At 35.3% G+C, this 15,624-nt stretch overlaps 1 protein-coding gene across 1 annotated transcript in view; it reads right to left on the reverse strand.

Annotated features, from left to right (window-relative positions):
* The window catches only part of necab1 (N-terminal EF-hand calcium binding protein 1), a 32,801-nt gene that overhangs the window by 3,635 nt on the left and 13,542 nt on the right, over positions 1–15,624 (reverse strand). Inside the window, exons 6-9 of the mRNA XM_052584928.1 lie at positions 13,250–13,386; positions 3,144–3,265; positions 2,718–2,794; positions 1,869–1,922 (exon numbers count right to left, since the gene is read on the reverse strand). Of these exons, the coding sequence (XP_052440888.1) occupies positions 1,869–1,922; positions 2,718–2,794; positions 3,144–3,265; positions 13,250–13,386 (390 nt within the window). The remainder of the gene's footprint in view (positions 1–1,868; positions 1,923–2,717; positions 2,795–3,143; positions 3,266–13,249; positions 13,387–15,624) is intronic.

Consider the following 15,624-nt stretch of genomic DNA (forward strand, 5'->3'; position numbering starts at 1 on the left):
GTGTTATTTGTTCGGAACGACATGAGGGTGTGTAAATAATGACTGAATTTGTATTTAAGTGGGTGAACTAACCCTTTAAAGATTTTGTTATGACAATATATTTGATCATTTTTGTAAATATTCCCTATAAAAGATAGAGATAATATGCAACGTATCTACAAGCTGAAATTGACTCTGGATCAAAAAGACAAGGTGAGAGGCACTGTAAAAATGATTATAACTATATTATATTATATTTGGATTTCCATTTAAATATATATTAAAAAGTAGTTAATTTTATGTGGTGTGTTTTCAGCATTATTACTCCAGTCAATTCCAGAAATCATTCTAATATTGTTATTTGATCCTCAAGAAACATTTCTTATTATCAGTGTAGAAAACAATCAGGGGCTGCTTATTATATTTGTCATGTTCCAGGATTGTTTGATGAATATACAGTTCAAAAGAACAGCATTGATTTGAATAACTTTTGAATTAATGTCTTTAAGAAAAAAGAAAATTCACAGGCCCCAAACAAGTATGTGTAAGGTGTGTGTAATATATATATATTTATTATAAAAAAATAATTGTATGTATTAATTATACAGGGCTTTTTGAGTCATAGTTACAAGATGTCAGATCAACACTATAGAGCTCTGAATCTAATAGGGCTTGATGGGGTCGAATTAAAACATGACTAAAACATCAAAATTCCCACCTATGGTGCTGTGACTCAGATCGCTGTGAGAATCAAGAGAAACCCCTCAGGTCTCGAGCATCAGGTAAAGCCATGAAGACGCACGTCATAATAGCTACTTTTTATAAAACAGGCTGTTGACAGGTGAATGGGAACTGAAGAGAACAGGAACTGAGAGTTTGTACCCTGCGGGACATAGTGACCTCTCCACAGGCGCTGTGCTATTTCCATTTCCCATCTTTCACAAACTAACTCTCTCTACAAATACACACAGAGGAAAACCGCATTTTGTTTCAATGCTGGTTTTGCTCAATGCATCCCAAACTATTAAATTCCCATATTTATCTGCTCCAAATAAATGTAATGTCAAGCAGAAAGACTGTCCTTTATAAGTATCCTCAAATCAAGGAGATCTGCTTTGAGCATAATCAGTCCTATTAACATAAATCACAGACTAGAATGTGAAATGAACACAAATACAGACGCATTAGCAATGCTGAAATTGTTATTCCATGCATATAGTCCATGCTAGTGAATATCACGGTCTGTTCAGGTAACCGACAAATGACAAATTGATGAGAGACTATTTAACTTCAGCCATGAAATAGAGTTTCATAGCCCATGGAGAGATAAATGCGTCTTCATTTGGACGTTTGAGAATGTGATACACGCAAATGCAACAAATCAGACTTGAAATATCACTCATAACAAACCGACTGCTAGATCACACATTCGTTTGTGCAAAGGATGTTTGCAAAAAAGCCTTGTGGGAGTCTTATTTGAAAAAGAAGCTACTCATTTGTGTGTAATTTTATGCTTCAGCATGTCCAATATGATGTTGTTTTGTGTCTCTGTCGGCAGTGACGCATAACTGTGTTTACAGCCAGTCTCCGCAGGGGTCTGGATACCACTCTTCTCCCCGTCGTTCACAAGCACCGAGTCACAGACACACAAACCTCCTATTTAAAGTCTGTCAACAGCATCTTGTGAGCCTCAGAGAAGAGCTCTCTCAAAGTCCTGATGCCAAATGAGAGAGGAAGAGTGATAGACGGAGGAAAAAAAAGGAAATCAAAAAGAATAACTTGGGACTAGTTTTTCGATCCTGTTTCCTAGACGACAGGCCTCTGCGGTGAATGACGTGAGTGATTTTCTGAGAATACGGTGACATACAGGAAGACCATAAATGACTTACTGATTTGGTTGAGCTTTCCAACACCTCTTCTTCCACCGGCTCCAAACGCAGTTCCTGTGAAGAAAACACACATCGCTGTTTGAATCTCATGACAACAAAAATCTAAATAAAATATGAGTGTTTATATATTGCATAAAAAAAAATTCCATCTGTTTTTTAAGATAATAATTTTTGCATGACTATGGAGTATATTTTACCTAAAAATTAATATTACCGTAATGCAAATATCATTCTTATCAAAGTATGCATCTCATTGGCATTACAGTAATGCATCTGGGCATTTATTTATTTTTTTGTATGTTTTTATTTTTATTTTATTTATATGTTTATTTATTCAGCAGTTTCCATTATTTTCATCAGTGATTTTCATTAGATTCTCATTACTGTAATGTAATTTTTGTTTAAAGGTGCCCTTGTTACAGTATAATTACACATATAAGTGCTGAGTAATATTAATTAACTACATGTCCTTATTATATGGTTAGGGTTATAATTAGGGTTTGTCTTAGAGTTACTTGCATGTAACTACGCATAATTTATTGTTATTATAATAGAAAATGCATGTAACTTAAGGACACCTTAAAATAAAGTGTTAGCCAATTGTTTAAGAAGTATAAATTAGAGAAAGTAAAATAAATATTACCAAGTTCTCTTTTCAGTGATGCTATGAAATAGACTTTATATATTATTTTATATCTTAATAATATGACCATATGACTGAAACATGTTCTTGACAGGTTCCATGACGTTTACCCTCAATTGAATTGTAAAGTTAGAAGGAAGAGTGATGACAGACACAGAGAAAGCATTATAATGAGAAAAACAGAAATCATTTGTGTAGCCTGTTGCCTTTTTCTCGAGACGGTCAATCAGCTTTTGCAGTCTGTTGATCTGAGTTATCCATTGATTGTCCTCTTCATACAGACCTGCAGAAACACACATTTCAGCACACAAATGCAGCTCTCTCTTGTTCTCTTAACATATGGCTCTAGGAGCAACTTGCTCTGGCTGAATGTAATTGAATTGGAATCGAATTGTACTGGGAGCGTTTTTTCGCCAGCAATTATTAATTTGATAATCTCACCATGTTTTCTACCAGCAATAAACACAAGCACAGATGTGTTCCACCTAACACTGTCACCTTCACTGTCCCCTTCTTTCTCTGGAGTCTGTCCCATAATCCCTCTTTCCAGATCTGCTGTCAGCTGCGTGCCCACTGGGTGTGTGTTATGTGCCCCTTCCTTCCTCCAGAGCACTGAGGCTCAGAATAATCACCTGAATTGACAAGGTTCAGAAGTGGGTTGTTCGGAGACAAGCTGTTATTCCTTTGAAGTCTTCTATTAGATCTCCTTCCTGACCACTGAATGGGCAGAACCTCTGGCTTCACAGGCCCCTGTCTGTGATCGAGACAGAACACACAATCACACAGAGCAGATGCTCATTATTAGCTTCTGATTATTCTGGAATGGGAGGTCAAAAATAACAAATAATATTAAAATAATATAAAACATGAAAAAACATTGTTTCATTGAGAATTACTTTAAAGCAGCTCTCCAGTGTGTTCTAGTCTTGACTGACCTTGATGGACTGAACAAAAGAAATGAACCTGAAAAGATTTCTGTAATCGCCGTGCAGACCAGTGGTACTTCATATGTTCTTACCAGCTGGAACAAACCTTTGTGCAAAGTTCACTTTGCCAAGCTGTTTTTTTTTTTTTTTTGGCCTGATTTTGTATGAAATGGCATCCCTCCAGTACCATGCATTGATTTTCCTTCAAGTAAATCAGGGCCTTTAGACTGAAACAGCAGGTTCTCCATAAAGAATCCCGCTGAAGAGTGAAAATCCTGGTCTTTACTTCTGACTATCCTGAGTTTTTGGTGCCATGACCTGGAAGGAGCTTCTCGCTTAACATGACTCAAACCTCTTCAGCTATATAACTATGATTTGTTAAGTGTTCCTCCAGCAAACGACCTCTACAGGGAAATTTCAGAAAGGTGGACTTAAGTCTTAAAAATAAAGGTTAACCTTGCATCGATATTTTAAATCCATGGAATATTTCCATTGCACAAAAAGGTTCTTCAGACTATAAGATGACCTTTTATATTTAAACACGTGTAGCTACTTCTTTAATGGACAGACAGTGAGTTCAGATAATTGCTAGAAGAATGCATGGAGTCAAAAGTGACAGAGTTTGTCAAGAAATATAGTAAAAATCCCACAGCCCAGCTGGACATCAATAAAGATGTAGTGTTCTGAGAGGATTCTTAACAGCTCCTCCAAAGATGGTTCAGGTCCCATTATAACTAAGTCTATAGGTTTATTTAACTTATTTCATCGTTCTTAATAGCCCAACCCCATATAAAAAATAATAATAGTGATTCCTGCCTTTAAAACATGTTATATTCTTACATTATGTAGGGCTTTTCATTGCAGCAAAAACTGAAATGCCTATGCTAATATCATTTGTTCATTGCATCTAAATGAATTGCATTAACAAAACACCGTCTATTCACATGCAAATGCTTCAACATTTTCTTCTGGCATCAAAACAGTTCTTAACCCTTGTGCGGTCTTCGGCCATTTCTGACCGGAATATTTTACGTTTTGAAATGTTAAAAATCACAGCTTCATCGGAATGATATGAAATGCGGTGACCTTCATGGCATTTGGGGTGTGAACACACAAAAAAATTGAGGGCATGATTCGAACAGTCTAAGTGGGCGTAAAAAAAATAGTAACACTCATGGTCTTCGGTCAAAAATGACCGTCCATAGGAAATGAATGGGAAATAGACAAAAATACAACAATTCAGAGAATATTTGTGTACACAATCTACAAATCGATCACAAAACTGAAAAAAAGTGCACAGCAGTGAAGGGATAACACTATAAAACATCAAGAGTGTGATATTGACACATCCAATCACACACAGATGCACACACACACACACAAACACACACACACACACACACACACATACTTACACATAGACACCTATGAACTACTGTGTCTGTAACACGGAGCAAAGTTTTGAGAATGTGAAATCCATTCAATAATTCAGTCATAATGCAGAGAAAATCTAACAGCAGTGAAGGTATGACACTCTAAATAATCACATACACACACACACGCGCGCGCACACACACACACACACACACCTATGACCTGCTGTCTGTAAAACAGCGATGAGAAGCAAGCGCTGCCTCTTGGGTTTGTCAGTGCACTTAGAAACTCAGACTTGGTCCTTTGCACCATTCTGAGGATTGTTATTTTTTATTTTTTTGCAGGAGCTGTGTGCCACTGAACAATATGTTCAGGTTTGATTGCAATCATAATGCAAAAACTTTAATGCAAATAATGCATGAAATCATTATTTATAACAGAAGAAATATAAAAAAATATACAAAAAGTACTCTTTAGAATGTATTAATATATATTCAAGTCCACTACTTAATATGAGTAAGCAATTATGTCTAAAAACAATAAGGGAATTCACAAGCCTCTCTATAGATTCCTATACTGGTAATAAGTGGTTGCACCATGCACTTACATGTTTTTCTTTCTTTGCTCTGACCAGGTGGCGCTAAAAAATCTTCAAAAAAGTGTATTTGAAAGGCCTAGTCTCTGGTTTAATCTGAAATACAACATTAATTCGAAAATAATTTAGAAAAATTAGAAAAAAAAATTATGTACTATTTTCTATGAGAAAAATTGTTCATAATTATTGCATAAATATGAATTAATACCTTAAAATTTTCTCAAAATACAAAAGAAAAAATATTATTGAATAAAAATATATTCCACTGATTTTACTGGGGGGCAAAAAAGTTACATTTTAGGTGTCCGGTCACTTATGACCGTGAAGACCCTGAGTGTGACTCCCAAATGAGGGCCGCACAAGGTTAAACATCACAACCTCACTGATGCCTCTTCGATTGCACAAGATCTTTCTGCCCTGCTCTCTTTTGCTACCAATTAAAATGTACAAAATAAGTCAGCAGTTTTCTTACTTAGACTTAAGACTTAATCCTGGTCATCCGGTTAGGGTTTATTTTGCTATAAGGACCTGTTTGTACAGTTTAGTACTTTTAACTTTTATTAGGAAGTAATCATGTGCCATCAAACACTCATAAAGATTATATGTTATGAACTGAATACCATTTCACTATTCAGTTGTGGGAGTGAAAAATGATTAAGTGCAATCTAATTGTATCTATTGTTCAGCTGTTCTCGAGCAGCAGAGGAATGCTCCATCTATTTTAACTCTTGAGACAATGAAATAAATGTAGGCAGGCAGGTGTCAAAATTAAGGCTCAGTTGGTTGCTCATTATCCCTAAAGACACTGTTGCACAACGCACGTCCTGAGGGAAGCTTACCCTCCGTGGTTAAAAATGGCTCACAATTGCATCAGCACACTGAAATCAAAAGCAAATGAATCAGCTAGAGCCACACAGGTGATTAAAACTCAGCAGGAATCACATCCAGACACCTGCAGGAACCCATGGATCTGAACCGACAGACCCAACGATCTGTTCTCCAGAGACCAGCCTCTTCTCATACAGGAAATTATATGGAAATGAAGCAGTGTGAAAAACAAAAATGGAGGTACATCATCAACAGTGCTTTTTCCTAATAGCTGGTAATGGTCTGCTTCGCACACATAGATGAAAGCTGTGCTGTGAATGGGTTGAGCGCTCCTGTGAGCTCTGGATTCGGATTTAAGCTCATCCCTGTTTCATCCCTGTGTGCGGTGCTGCTTCTCAGAGAGTCGACGCTTCAGACGGAATAGAGAATGGACCACGCTATTTCTATTTGTTCTGGCCACCAGCCACTTTCAGCACATCTAACGCAGTGGGAATAAATCCACACTGACCAGTACACAATGAGCTTGCCGTATAATGCCAGGCCTCGCCATCTCAGAGCCTTTGGGCTCAAAATGTGTATGCATGCTGTCTAAAAAACACTAATGTTATGAAACTCCACACTGTCAACTGTGACACAAAAGCATGGTGACATAAGAGGTTGCGCGTGTGTAGCCATGTGTGTAGCACAGGTTTGCTCTGTGCTTGGAAAAAAATTATGAAAACATTTCTTAAAGGGATGGTTCACTCAAAAAAGGAAATTCTGTCATCATTCATTCACCCTCATGTTGTTCCCAACCGTGAATGATTTTATTTTTAAAAGATTTGTTCACCCGAGAATTAAAATTTGTCCATCTTCTACTCACCTTCGAAGCATCCTTGGTGTGTGTGACTTTCCTCTTTCAGGATAATCCAATCTAAATAATGTTAAATATTGTACTTGCTCTTCCAAGCCTTTCAAGTGGGGGTAAGCGGTGTTTGTTGTCAACAGTTCAGAAGACGTGAAATAAAGTGCGCAAATCTATAATAAAACATCCCTGACACGGCTCTGGGGGGTGAATAAAGTCCCCCTGTAGTGAATCCATGCGTGTTTGTATGATAAATATCCGGATTTCAAACGTGATAAACACTTCTCACTTCTGCTGAAGACGTGCAGGCTTGGTAGCATTCATTGGCCAAGGCCCACCCATGAGGCCGTTTGACCGACATATCAAAAAAAGGTTCACATATAGTTCTGTTCATCGTCACTTTTCGAGGCGTGGAGATGTCACCACAATAACAGTGTGATTATCAGTGATTAAAACTCTCAGACATATTTTAAAGATTCTATGGCGTAACCTTTAAATATTTGACATAATTTTAAATATCCAGCATTTAGTTGATCCTGATAAGAGCTCGTCGTCACAGTTTTTAACACTATGGCATTCTTCTTTCGTGAGGGGGTTTGGCACCACAGCATTTTTGTTTCCAGGTAGAACGTTAAAGAATGCGACACACACGTCTCCCAGATATCCTGTTTAATTCACAGGCGGCAAGGAAGTCGACCGGAAGTTGAAGTCGGGTGGGGGCTGCCATCTTGTAGCAGAACTTCACTTGCGTTAGCATTCCCATTGACTCCCATTCATTTTGGCGTCACTTTGACAGCGAATAACTTTACATCTGAGGCGTTTAAAGACTCAGTTTGTCCATTATTTATTTCTAAAAATAGACAACGTATAAAGGGCTCCACTACCTTCTATGTTACTTTATGGCCCAGTAGAAACAGTTTTTGTAAAAAATAGGCTAACGATTGTGTCATAACCACGCGACTCTCTGTCGCATTACCGTACAGACAGGAGGAGAAGCTCGTAGGCAATTAACTTAATATGGCGTACTGGCGGTACATTTTAAAATACTATACAAAATAATTAATCAGAATACTTACTCCTGCTCACTCACGACAAAGAACTCCCCGCTCAAGCTCGCCGTCTCTGCAAGATTAACGATGGCAGTTTGCACACACAGCTACTAGCAGATTTACATCTGTCAGACAGGTTGCTGATGTCGTCAAGCTTCGTTTGAGTCTGCGCGTCAGAAACGGAAGTGCTAAAAAAACGCTAAAAATGGGCTTCAATTGTCTCAATTGAGTTCCAATGGGGTCGCTGTGTCCATTTCTTTTACTGTCTATGATAGTTCACCCAGTCCGATGACAACTTCGACACTCCTGAAGTGCTTCTTCTTTTGTGTCCCATATGCATCAGACGTTTAGCCAACGGTCCGTGGGCGTGACATCTAAAACTGAGACTATTCGTTCACTATTCGAATAGTGTTGCTTCGTCAACGAAAATTATGACTAAATACTGTTGTCAACGAACCTTTATCACATGACAAAAACGAGACAAGACGCAAGGTAATTGCTGGTCATGTGATGAAGACTATAATTAAATGTATGATACAATATGGTTGACAAATAAAAACAAAATTAAATGTGGTTTACAAGATAAAAACAATGCTAAAATGTGTCTTCATTTTCGTTAACCAAATCGAGACGGAACAAAATGTTATAATGTTATTAATATTTCGTCTCGTTTATAGAAAATAGAAATAATTATAAAATTAAATTTGTGACCCTGTAGATTCATGCATCATCTAATTGAGTTAGTAAGCTTTCCATTGATGTATGGTTTGAAGATCTGGAATCTTGTAGGGTGCAAAAAAAAAATCTAAATATTGAGAAAATTGCCTTTAATGTTTTCTAAATGAAGTTCTTAGCAATGCATATTACTAATCAAAAAATAAGTTTTAATATATTTACAGTAGGAAATTCATTAAATATCTTCATGGAACATGATCTTTACTTAATATCCTTATGATTTTTGGCATAATAGAAAAATGTATCATTTTGACCCTTTCAATGTATTATAGCTATTGCTACAAATATACCCCAGACACCTAAGACTGGTTTTGTGGTCCAGGGTCACATATAAATATTTAAGTAGGTAAGGACAAAGCACTCTAAATATCAAAATTTATATATTTTTTTTTTTTATAAATTACAGTTTAACTTGACTTAAAATAACATGCAATTAAATGTAACTAAAAGTGCCTGGTAACAACTTAGTAAGGGGTCCTTGTTAAACATGTTACATGTAATTACTATTATAATGACAATACATTTTGTATTTTTGCATGCATGCAACCCTAAGCCAAACATGTAATACTACTCAGTACTTAAATGTGTAATTACACTGTAACAAGGACACCTTAAAATAAAGTGTAACCAAGTGTCATTTTGGATCCTGACAGTTTTTGTCAGAGCAGCGTGAGCATTCTGCATTGCATCTCCATTTGTTTTCTATTGAAGAAAGATAAAAAGGGTTTGTGTTGACATGATGATGAGTTTTCATATTTGGTGAACTGTCCCTTTAACTGTGTATATATGTGCTCTGTCAAAACTCATTCAACCGAGATAAAGGTCAGAGGGGACTTGGCATGGCAGGAGTGAAGATATTTTGAGTGTGCTCTGCTCATGGGATTGTGAGTGAGGCTGCAGACTTGGTTCAGCTTTATTAGCAACATCAAGATCTGTGATAGGATGAGAGATGGAGACATAGGACCAAAGCCACTGTGATATAAAGACATGTTCCAATGTGAAATAATTTCAAATGTACTAAATCACTTTGTACTAAATTTGTACAAATAAATCATGATATATCTCTTAATTGTTTAAACATTAATTTATCTGATGACTTAACATTAAACAAGTACATTTAATTAATGGGTAACACTTTATAATAACTGCATGCTAAGCAGTTTATTAATACAGATATAAATGCTTTATACCTGATTTAAAAGCATATCTATAATGTATTTAATAATTGTTTTTTCATACTTTATTAATGATCAATTTATAATTTCTAAATTAAGTATAGCATTATTTACACACCAGTTATTAAGGAGTTGTCAGTGGTTCATAAGATCACTTAGAAATTGTAAGTAAATTATTAATAAACTATTTAAATGTGCATTCATACATCTTTTTATTCAGACATATAGTAATAGTTACTTATAGTGTTAATAAATGGTTTATTAACATGTATTTCTACTGTAATTCAGGGTTAAATCATGTAGTTGTTAGTTAACTATTTTTGTGAGCTCATCTAAAGTGAGGACTATTTATGCCTTGTAAAGCTTTTACAAATGAGATTCAAAGGCTGTTAATATTTCTATGTTCTGTATCACTGTGTTGTGTTTGTTTCTGTTTTTTGTTTAGAAAATAACAGAGCCTTTAAATACCCTTTATAAATGCTTTACAAGGCATAATTAGTACTCACTTTAGATGAGCTCACATAAATAGTTAACTGACCACTACTAAATGCTTTATAACTACCTGAATTTACTACATTTCTTGTGATCTTATGAATCACAAATAATGCTATACTTCATTGAGAAATGATACATTTATCATGAATAAAGTATGAAATTACACATTATAGATATGCTTCTAAATCAAGAATAAAGCATTTATATCTGTATTTATAAACTGATTATTACTGTATATTAATGCTTTATAAATTATGAATTATCTGTTTACTAATGCTTAATTAATGATTAATAGTGTGCAGTTATTATAAAGTGTTACCAATTAATGTAAAAATTGTGAAGTTAAACATATTTTGGTAACATTTTCAATATGGTCTCTTGTTAACATTAATTAACAGCTTAGCTAATATTATCAATTCTGTGTTTTTAAACTTAGCACTTGTTAGCTTATAAAATAAAATAAAAAAAATGTAAATGGTAGTTTACAGTGTATAATTCTAATAGATCAAATAATATTTAAAAAATACTATAGGATTAATAAATTCAATAAAGTATTGTTCTTTTTCTTTTTCATTCACATTATAGAATATATTTAACTAATGTTAACAACTGGGAATTTATTGTAGATTCCAAAAGTTTATCATAACCTGTATTTTATGTTGACTATAATTTATGACACTGTAAATAAGAAAATATGGTGACAGAATCCTTCTCTGAAAATAAGGAAGATAAAACCTAATGTAACAAAATTAAAAGGAAAGTTCACTCAAAACTGAAAACACTTGTCATCAATTACTCACGCTTAAACTGTTCCAAACCTGTATGAATGTTATTCTGATGAACAAATAATATATATATATATATATTGTGAAGAATGTTGGTAACCAAACTTAATTTTAATTTTATTTATTTAACCAGGAAAGACAACTCACTTTCATATTATTATTTTATTTATTAATTTTTTATTTTATTTTTTTATTCACACTATGGAGGTAAATATCTACCAGTAACTGTTTGGTTACCAACATTCTTTAAACTATATATATATTTTTTAAGTTCATCAAAATATTCATTTTTGGGTGAACGGTCCCTTTAAGTTTTATAAAAAAAAAGTAGGATAAGTTTCAGTGTTACATATCCTCAAACTGTTTTAAGTACCTTGAAGAATATATATATATTTTTTTTAAATTATAAAATAATAGAGCTGAAATTAAACACAGGATAGGCTGGAGCCCCCCTAAATAGTGTCTGTAATTGCCTCTGTTTTTACTAATAACTGCAGTAAATGCTGTATATTTCAGTGGTGCATAGTTATTAAGTTAGACACACCATACCGCCTGCAGAGGCGATAATGAGGTAATTTACATTTACCAATTAATTAGGAAGCGATTGGCTGTATCAGAGCCAGAGTGGTTTTAAGTACAGACAGAAAAAGAAAAGGAAGCACTTCCATTTAAACCTCAGCATCCTTCATTTCTTTAGGCCAGCTGCTCCAGCTAATTTTCTTAAGATAATAAGGTGATCGGAGCAGCACAGCTGCTGCATACTGAGAGGGAGGAGAGGTAGTGGGCACGTTGTGACACACACACACACACACACACACACACACACAAATATACGATCTCAGGGACGCAGCGCTCTCTAGCATGCAGTCATTCAGGTGCTGGAACAAATCAGCTCATTTTGTATTCCAAATTCTGCGCTCTATAAAGATCTGCTGACCCCCACTGTGGACCATGCAGCAGAACCTCTTCAGCACACAGATGCAGTCAGAGACGCACGAGCTCAAAATGAGCTGCTAATCAAGCACAACACACACGCATGCACACACAGGTTCTGTTGATTCGGTGACGGTTTAATCTGGCATCCATCCCCTTTCTGCACCAAAACAAAGGCCTGGGTCAATGGTCTGCTGGTCACCTGGTCTATTAACAATGAATGCCACTGATGCTCTAGATATTCAATAGCAAGGATGGCTGTGCACAGAATCCCCTTTGCTCGAGTCAGTGCACAATTGCTGTCTACATGCATTTTCAACAGTGTATGTTTAGATCTGTGGAGACTACATGTACACTGGTGCAGAAGAAATCCACTCAATATCACTTAAAATGCTAGAGGTTTGATGCTTTGGGAGTGTGATTGCTTTTAGTGCACAGTCAATAAAGTCTTCACATACTACCGGCCAAAGGCTAGGAATAATTAAGTTGCTTTAATGTTAATTTTAATTGTAATAATATTTCACAATATTACGTTTTAAATATATCTTTAATAAAATAAATGCAGTCTTGTTGAGAATAAGAGATTATTATTTTATTTTTGTACAAAAATGTGATTATTCACTTTTTTTTTTTCAGAAGTGTATGTTTGATTAGATTTGAAAGAATGCATACTTTGTCAGTGTCCAACATAAACATACAGTGTCGTTTTAATATTTCATCATTAATTCTGTCACAGTCTAGCTATATTGAAAGAACCCAAACGGCATTTATAATACTACAATGTGTGATTTGTATCAAGTCAAACATATCTCAATGTTATGATAATACCACTGCGAGTCCTGCTCTGCTGTCACACAGACAGACAATCTCCTGAAAGAGCCTGACGTTCAGCTTCTGAAGACAATGAACTGAAAATATGCAATATCTCCTGCTCACTCCACATGTATGGTAGAAACTGTATGCTTAAATAAAAGTACGCGTGTGTTCTGGGTGGCTTGCCTGTCCTGCCGGGTCTGTTCGGCTGTGGTCTCCATGGCACACTCCAGAGAGCTCTGGAGAGACTGCAGCTGACTGGTGGTCTCCTTCAACAGGAAACGTGTCACAAACTGCTCCAGATGTGTGGCCTCCTGATAGTCCTGCAAATTAAAGGCAAAGATTGCATTCAGTTGCACTAAAATATGAATAGTTTATTTAATAATTTTATTGATGTGTATTTTATAATTATATATATATATAGATAGATAGATAGATAGATAGATAGATAGATAGATAGATAGATAGATAGATAGATAGATAGATAGATAGATAGATAGATAGATAGATAGATAGATAGATAGATAGATAGATAATATAACAACAACATAAAATAATTATTATCCACTACCAAAAGTCTCGTGTTCGCCAAGGCTGCGTTCATTTAATTAAAGAACAGTAAAAACAGTAATATTGTGAAATATTATTACAACTTCAAATACGTATTTTCTATTATAATATATTTTAAAACTTTGCTGATCATTTGTTACAATCAATGCTGAAAACAGTCAAAATATTTTGATGGAAATTGATATATTTTTTCAGGATAATTTGATAATTATATAATAATTATAAAGTTCCTAAAAACCAGCATTTATTAGAAATTAAAATATTTTGTAACTGTATTAATGTCTTTACTTTCACTTTCAATCAATTTAATGCATCCTTGAATAATACTAAATAAATAAAAATCGCAATGACCCCAACATTTGAATGGATATACTACATTACAGTAGAATTTTTATATGAATCTTATTAAGAGTATAAAAGTAACATTCATTCACTGTAGCAGGATGTAAATTGACTGTCCCAAACAAATTGTAATAAATAAAATCAGACAGCTCAGTGTAGGTTTTTGCACTATACTTGCAATCCAGGTACATGACTGAAATAGTCCATGCATCACGGCTTTCAATCAGCCTCTTTTATCTTTTCGGATGAGATTTTGTTTCCCGTTCGCAGTCTCAAAGGCAAGGCTGCACGGGTATGTTATTTGCACATGGTACATCGCTTATTCAATGTTAGAAATCAACAGCCGCCTCTATAATTATGTTGCACGCCAAAGCAACATGTGTTCTGTCACAAAGAAAAGCCATTATTAAGGCAAGAACATCGCCCAGCTAACAGGACACATAACTCTTCTGAGCATCCAGTTATGAAACAGCACAACATGTCTATTATGAACTGACTCAAGATGTTTACAAGTCACAAATCCAACAGATCCACCAACACATGTGTATTTACAAAGTGGGTTAAACACACAGACCTTTACAATAACCTCAGCATGAATCACTGCAACCAAGATCTGCATAAGGCTGTTCAACAAGCAGCAAACATCACCAATCTCTCCTTCCAGCGTCGAAGCTCGAGGACAACGTTTTACACAGCAGCCAATCACGTAAACACACATTCAGACAATCAATACAAAGTGTCTGCAGCATGCAAATGATACCTCATGAATCACAATTAAATTCTTCGGAATAATCACACTGATTGTGACGATAATGCATGCACATTCATTTTGCTCTCAGTGCTTTTTAAGACTGAAAATAAGTCATCCAAATAAATCCAGTAATAAATAATATTCCATTGTTTTCAATGACAAGCTGTTACATAAGTGTGAAGCCGAAATGGACTATTCTTATTAAAAAAACACCATTTAGAGATCAAATCACCAATATAAAAACATTCTTGTTAATATTTGAGCTATAAATCTGTCATGGCTCCACCTGAATGCAAGAGATATTGGCTGGATGATATGAGCGCTCACAGTGGGATGTTCAGAAGTGTGGTTGCTGTTTATAGCGTCCTGTCCTGAGGGCAGATACCAGATGCATCACAGCAGCTGGTATGCACACCCACTCGTGCCCTATGCAATAAACACAACACTATTTGTTGCCAAACAGCATCACTATCTGTTATTGTTCATGATTACTGGAGCTCATGCAATAGAGACGTACACATTCCCAAGTGGTGTGAAGAAAGAGATCAAAGAAAACACCTTTGTTAACACCTTGATTTTTTCTCACCACAAGACAGAGTGTGATTCAGGGCCGGTTCTTGACAGCTAGAGAAGGGTGGGCTGGCAGATATCCTAGGTGGGCATTTTTCCTGTTATGGGGTGTGTATGTGTGGTGGGGTGATTTGCAAGGGGAAAAAGTCTAGATATTCTGTAGTATATTAATTAAAGGCTGTTATATGTACACTGAAAAAAAACGCTTTCATGGGCAGCCTAGAATATCATGCACTGTCACATCAAATTAAACTTTTTTTCTTTATTGAATAATAATAATAAATACAACCTCTTTGTTCTCTTTCTCTGTATCATTGTTTCTACAACA

This window comes from Carassius gibelio, chromosome B19, assembly GCF_023724105.1.
Source record: "Carassius gibelio isolate Cgi1373 ecotype wild population from Czech Republic chromosome B19, carGib1.2-hapl.c, whole genome shotgun sequence".
In the NCBI taxonomy this organism is placed as follows: domain Eukaryota; kingdom Metazoa; phylum Chordata; class Actinopteri; order Cypriniformes; family Cyprinidae; genus Carassius; species Carassius gibelio.